The sequence below is a fragment of the Topomyia yanbarensis genome, chromosome 3 (genome assembly GCF_030247195.1).
Source record: "Topomyia yanbarensis strain Yona2022 chromosome 3, ASM3024719v1, whole genome shotgun sequence".
Taxonomy (NCBI): domain Eukaryota; kingdom Metazoa; phylum Arthropoda; class Insecta; order Diptera; family Culicidae; genus Topomyia; species Topomyia yanbarensis.
Genome location: NC_080672.1, coordinates 397329264 through 397335263, shown reverse-complemented (window position 1 = coordinate 397335263; position 6000 = coordinate 397329264). Strand labels below are relative to the sequence as shown.

The 6000-nt window shown below is 37.3% G+C and overlaps 1 protein-coding gene across 1 annotated transcript in view; it reads left to right on the top strand.

Annotated features, from left to right (window-relative positions):
• Positions 1 to 5244: 5244 nt before the first annotated feature.
• The window catches only part of LOC131689226 (ras-related protein Rab-32), a 65986-nt gene continuing 65230 nt past the window's right edge, over positions 5245 to 6000 (top strand). The window contains exon 1 of the mRNA XM_058974173.1: positions 5245 to 5770. Within this exon, the coding sequence (XP_058830156.1) occupies positions 5768 to 5770 (3 nt within the window). The 5' untranslated portion in view covers positions 5245 to 5767. The remainder of the gene's footprint in view (positions 5771 to 6000) is intronic.

Below are 6000 nucleotides of genomic sequence, written 5' to 3'. Positions count from 1 at the left end.
TTGAATTTCTAATGGATCCGACTTCCGGTTCCGGAATTACAGGGTGATGAGTACGATCACGCAGAAAATGTCGATTTTAAGAAATTCTGCAATGAATGTATAATGGTGAAAATTTTTCCAAAATGTGACCACAACTGCTTCGATTTGTAGTACTAGGTCATTAACAGCCATTCAAAGTCTCTTTGGTCACATTGGCCACCATCATCGGTTCCGGAAGACCCGGCGGAAGTATCCAAATTCAGACTAACAGTCACATCGGTTTCTCGGAGGTGGCTAGACCGAATCAACCAAACTTAGTCTAAAATGAAAGATGTTGCGTCCCCGTAAATGGCTATTTAATTTCATCCCGATCCGACTTCCGGTTCCGGAGTTACAGGTTGTGGCGTGCGATCACATAGCAAATTGTGATTCAAACCGATACTCCGATGAAAGCAAAAAAGGTAAAAATTTCGCTAAAATGTCTCTCAAACAACTTAAATTTGCTGTTCTAGGTCACCGACGGCCAACCAAACTTTCGTTGACTACATTGACCACCATAGACGGTTCCGGAAGTGCCCGGGAAAAGCGGCCATCTTTCAAAATTTATGAACTCACATCAGTTTCCCGGAAATGGTTGGGCCAATTTTCACAAACTTAGTCCCAAATGATAGCTATATTATCCCCACAGATGTCTGTAAAATTTCGCACGGACCGCTTGTATGGTTCCGGAAATATAGACTGAACGGTCCGGTCACACATGAAATTCCCATATAAGCCGGAACTCAAATTTTTTTTCAAAGGGGGGACCCCATGAAATTTCAGAAATCGAATTCGTATTTTTGATGCCAAACATCTTTAAAATGCATGAAACGTCGAGATTTTATGTTATCACGAAATTTTTTTTTTTTTTTGAAATCGACTTTTTGGGACTTTGCCTTTTTTCAGTTCAATATTACCGAGGCTGTTTTTTCTTTTTCAAAATTTTAGAACTCGAATAATGATTTATTTTCCTGTATATAGTTGTCATGTGATGTATGATAATAAAATGTAATATATGCATTTAAAAGTTTTTAATGAATATAAATAACGCACACATTCTCGTGATTCATGATTGAGAAAGGCACAATTGCACCGCTAGGTGGATTAAAATAGGTTTTTCAGTTCAATATTACCGTGGCTGTTTTTTCTTTTTCAAAATTTTAGAACTCGAATAATGATTTATTTTCCTGTATATAGTTGTCATGTGATGTATGATAATAAAATGTAATATATGCATTTAAAAGTTTTTAATGAGTATAAACAACGCACACATTCTCGTGATTCATGATTGAGAAAGGCACAATTGCACCGCTAGGTGGATTAAAATAGGTTTTTAAAATGAAAATCGACTTTTTGGGACTTGTGACTTTTGTCATATGCCATTCGAATCAGTTCATCGAGATCGGAAAATGTCTGTGTGTGTGGCATTTAAACTCACATAATTTTCTCAGAGATGGACGAATCGATTTACACAAACTTAGCTTCAACTGAAAGGTAAAACGCTCCCATAGGCTGCTTTTGAATTTTTAGTTGATCCGACTTCCGGTTCTGGAGTTACGGGTTGAAGAGTGCCACCACAATACAAATTTCCATATAAACTGGTACCACCATGATGTCCAAATGATGTAATACATATTCAAACTTACTTGGATTTTCGGGTCTAGGTGACTGATGATCAATGAAAGTAGCTTTGACCACATTAGCCAACTATGACGGTTCATGATGCCCCCGGGATACTCGTCAAGTTCCTAAGCTCTTTTCCAACGTATTCCTTACCGATTTTCACAAACTTAATTTTAAATGAAAGATATAATAATGCCACTGACTTCTATTGAATTTCATTCAGTACCGATTTTTCGGTTCTGGAGCTACGGGTTAGTTATTACGGTCACATAGAATTTTTCATATAAACCGGTACAATCGTAACACCTCGTAGGTTAAAAATCTATTGAAGTAAGCATCAAATTACTTCGATTCGCAGGCCTAGATCACTGATGGCAAATCAAAGATTCTTAGAATATTTTGTCCACTACCGATAATTTTGGAAATCCCGGGTTCCGGGCATATTCCAGAACTAAAGCCACTTCGGGGATGACTGAACCAATTTTTACTCACCACGTCTCAATTGGAAGGTATAATATGAAGTTGGTTGTTGAATCTACCCCAGGGGCGGATCCAGAAAAAAATGCGGGAGGGGTCTGAAATTCAGGTTTTTAAATGAACATTGCGAAATACGTAATAACCTTATTTAATGAATATCAATTTTGTTGGAAAAAATTGGTTTGGAATGATTTTGAGTTAGAAACTAATATAAAATTGCAACTAATTTTTAATTTATCAACAAAAAAATTTCGGAGGGGGTCCGAATCCCCAAGACCCTCCCCCTGGATCCGCCACTGATGTACCCCGTATACCAAAATAAGTGGTGACTCCCGACGCATTCTTCCCCTCCCACTAATTATCTACACCCATCCTCCCCCACCATTTCAAAATATGTTACCTTGAAGACAACATCGAACTAACGCTGATTGAGTTAATTAAATTTGACATTTTCGTTCGTTTGAAATGTGTTAGCGTCGACATGTTGTTCATCAGGTTCGTGGCAGTTGTTAACTTATATATACTTACCGAGTGCAATAAGAATGTAATAGATATTTCCACAATAGTATATTGAACGTATCCAACTATTATATCATAGTTTGGATAAATGAAAAAGGCACAATTGCACCAGGTGCAATTTCCGTGGCCGTTTCGAAAAATTTTTGTAAACTAAAGTTCCCATACATGGTGCGAACATTACCCTTCTTCTCCCACCAGCTGATCAAGACGACCAAACTAAGTCTGGGACCGTTCATAAACCACGTAGACCGAAATTTGAGAGTTTTTAACCCCCCCCCCTCCCCCTTAGTAGATCTTAGTAGACTTTTATCAACCCCCCGCCCCTGCCAATAGTCTACGTAGACTTTTAATTTATTTTATTCGCGGGAAATGTGCAATAATGTTAATGTTATAATGTTAATATTATAATGTTATAATGTTTATAATGTTCAATTAAAAATTAGCGTTCAGATTTATTTCAAGCTTTTTAAATATTAAAGAAAGGTTTTTCACATTGGTTTTTGTCTATGATTGATCAAATCAATTAATACCAATTCAAGATGCTTTCCAACGATTGTGTTAACGGAATACTTCTTTTCAAGGTTAGTCACTCAAATATATGCAAAAAGATATATTGCTATAACTAGCTTAAATTTTGGCCGAAGTGCGACCTACACCAACAATGCAAAATTGCTAAACACTTTTTGAGCCTTACTGGTGCATTCAAAATTGTTAAATTATAAGAAACATTTACAAAATAAATGTGTACTACAATCTAGACTAAAATAATAAACCAAACATGTACACAAATTTCACTTTTCGTGAACAAATTTCAATATTTCTAAGATGATAAGATAATCTAAATTGTCTTATTTGATTAAGGGAACGAATATTTATTTTTCTTATGTAATTAATAGCCATATCACCTGAGAGTATTATCGCAAAGTATCAAAGCTTAACTCCGAATATTTACGAAAATAAATATAGTAGAACCGGTTTGCACGGAGTTGCATAGGGTCAAGACGGAAAAATTAACGGGTGTTTAAAGATTTTGAAATCAGTGTAAATGATTGCAAGAGAAACTGATTAACTCGAGTAAACACTTTGTTGTAGAAGTTTAACTACACTACTACTTTAACCACCGAAATCAATAAATAAAAAATTAAAAAAAAATAATCCACTTATTGTTAAAAATCGGGTGTTTTGTTGTTACAATGCTTAACTTTGACCATTTTTTAACTTTTTATGGTTCATACATTTAATGGTCCATGCATGTCTGCTAACTAGCGGTGTCTCAGATGATTTCACAGTCAAAATCTTCCGTCGAGAGGAATTTTGGGCGATCGTCTTTTAATCTGTCATTTTGTATTATTCCTAGATCAAAACTATACGCAAAATATACGCAAGAAACAACACCGTGTGAGGTTATCCAAAAAAAATCGTGGGTTCTGAGTTGAGTGGTCGCTTAACGTCAATAGTGTACTAGCTTTGTAGTGTCTGCATAAATACTGAATAGACCGATATTTTGAATACAACTATCTTTAAATCCCATTTATAATTAGTAATACGAGAATAACAAAAAATAAAAGTCTACGTAGACTTTTTCAAAGACCCCTCCCCTCTCCCCTCGTAGACAAACGTAGACTTTTGCCAGACCCTCCCCCTTATGAGTCTACGTGGTTTCTTTTTTTTTTATTTCAATTATAGAGGTTTTAACCTTAAGGTCATTCGCCTCTTCGGGTTAGAAAAATCTCTTAGGAAAAATTTCTAACCCTATGTGCGGGGTCGGGACTCGAACCCAGGTGCGCTGCGTACAAGGCAATCGATTTACCAATACGCTACGCCCACTCCCCTTCTACGTGGTTTATGAACGGCCCCTCTCAAACCTTATCGGTTTTCTCCTCCACTTCCCCTCACCCTCATGCTCGTTTGGCTGCACTTTTTGACACTTCGGTAGTCTGTGTAATAAAGTGTCTGTAGTTGTCATGTCATGTATAATAAAAATGTACATTTGAAAGTTTCCAATGAATACAGTGAAAACCCGTTTTTATCAGCCCCCAATTTTGTCAGCTTTTCGACACGATTTCGTGAGCCGGCCAGGATTATGAGGCTATGTCTGCGGAACAGCGTTGAATATTTTAACATCTTCGGTTTATTAAAGAAAATAAATAAATCTGTGTTGTTGTTGCCCCTATTTTGTAAACCTAAAATACACCAAAGGGGCTGATACAAAACGGGTCTTCGGTGTATAAACAACACTGACATTCTAGTGCTCATTATTGAGAAAGGCACAATTGCACCGCTAGGTGGATTAAAACAGGTTTTTGTTATTATTATTACACGCTATTTACCATTCGAAGGATGGGTCGTTAACCCATATATAATGAAACCGAATTGTGATATTGCACGGTAATCGCGGGTGGCCGACCCTAACAATACTCCAATTTTCTGAGTTACTGAGTTCTATTGCGCTGGCGCATCGTTGCGTTAACATTAATAAAAATCCCCAAAACAATTCCACGCACACATAAAAATCTACACCCCACTGGAAGTGTGTGCTATCAGGCTCCCCATCATAGCGATGTGATTCACATTCTGAATACACACGACAAACGAGTGAGAGCACTTCAGCACTCATCCCGTCCTGTTGCAGGTGTTTAGTTTACTATCCAAGTCCAAACTATTGTCTACTTTTTTGGTGGTTGATTAATTATTTATAGTGGTAGCTACTACACGAGGGTCGAAAATCCGTGCTAAGCCGCGTGGTTGCTCTGCACGTGGCAGTGTGCATCGATAATAGATAGTGCTGAAAACGGAGATAAAACGATCGCTCGCTGTCATTATTTTGTGTACTGTTGCCAGTCACGGTATCGTGGCTGGGCTACTATAGAATGCCCTGTTGAGTGATGTAGTATTGAAAGGATACATGCATCAGTGAGGGTGGCCTACTGCGTGTGTAATTTTGTTTTGATTATTCGTGTTTTGATTACTAATCGGCAGAGCGCCTTAAGAAGAATTGTTCGGTGAATTCTCAAGTTGCTAATTGAATAGATTAGAAACGCCAACTTTAGTCAAAATAAAATAATCAAAACTGGGACAATATTCGTTCCAGGGCGGAAATAATGCAATAAACATACAACGGTGTGACTGAATGGTAAGTATTTTATTTCGTGTGAGCATGTCTGTTCTGAAGGTCGAAATTTAGTACTGGTTCTGGTGAGAAATGTTCTATTGTTGTGTGTCAAGGGTTAAACAAAGTCTGCCAAATCATGGATTACTCTCTGTTTTAAACGAGGCGATGTTATCATAACTTGAAAAATTTGTCTTTGAGCATACACCAGTTACGGAGTATTCTGTTAGACCCCGTACTTAATCCTAGCCCCT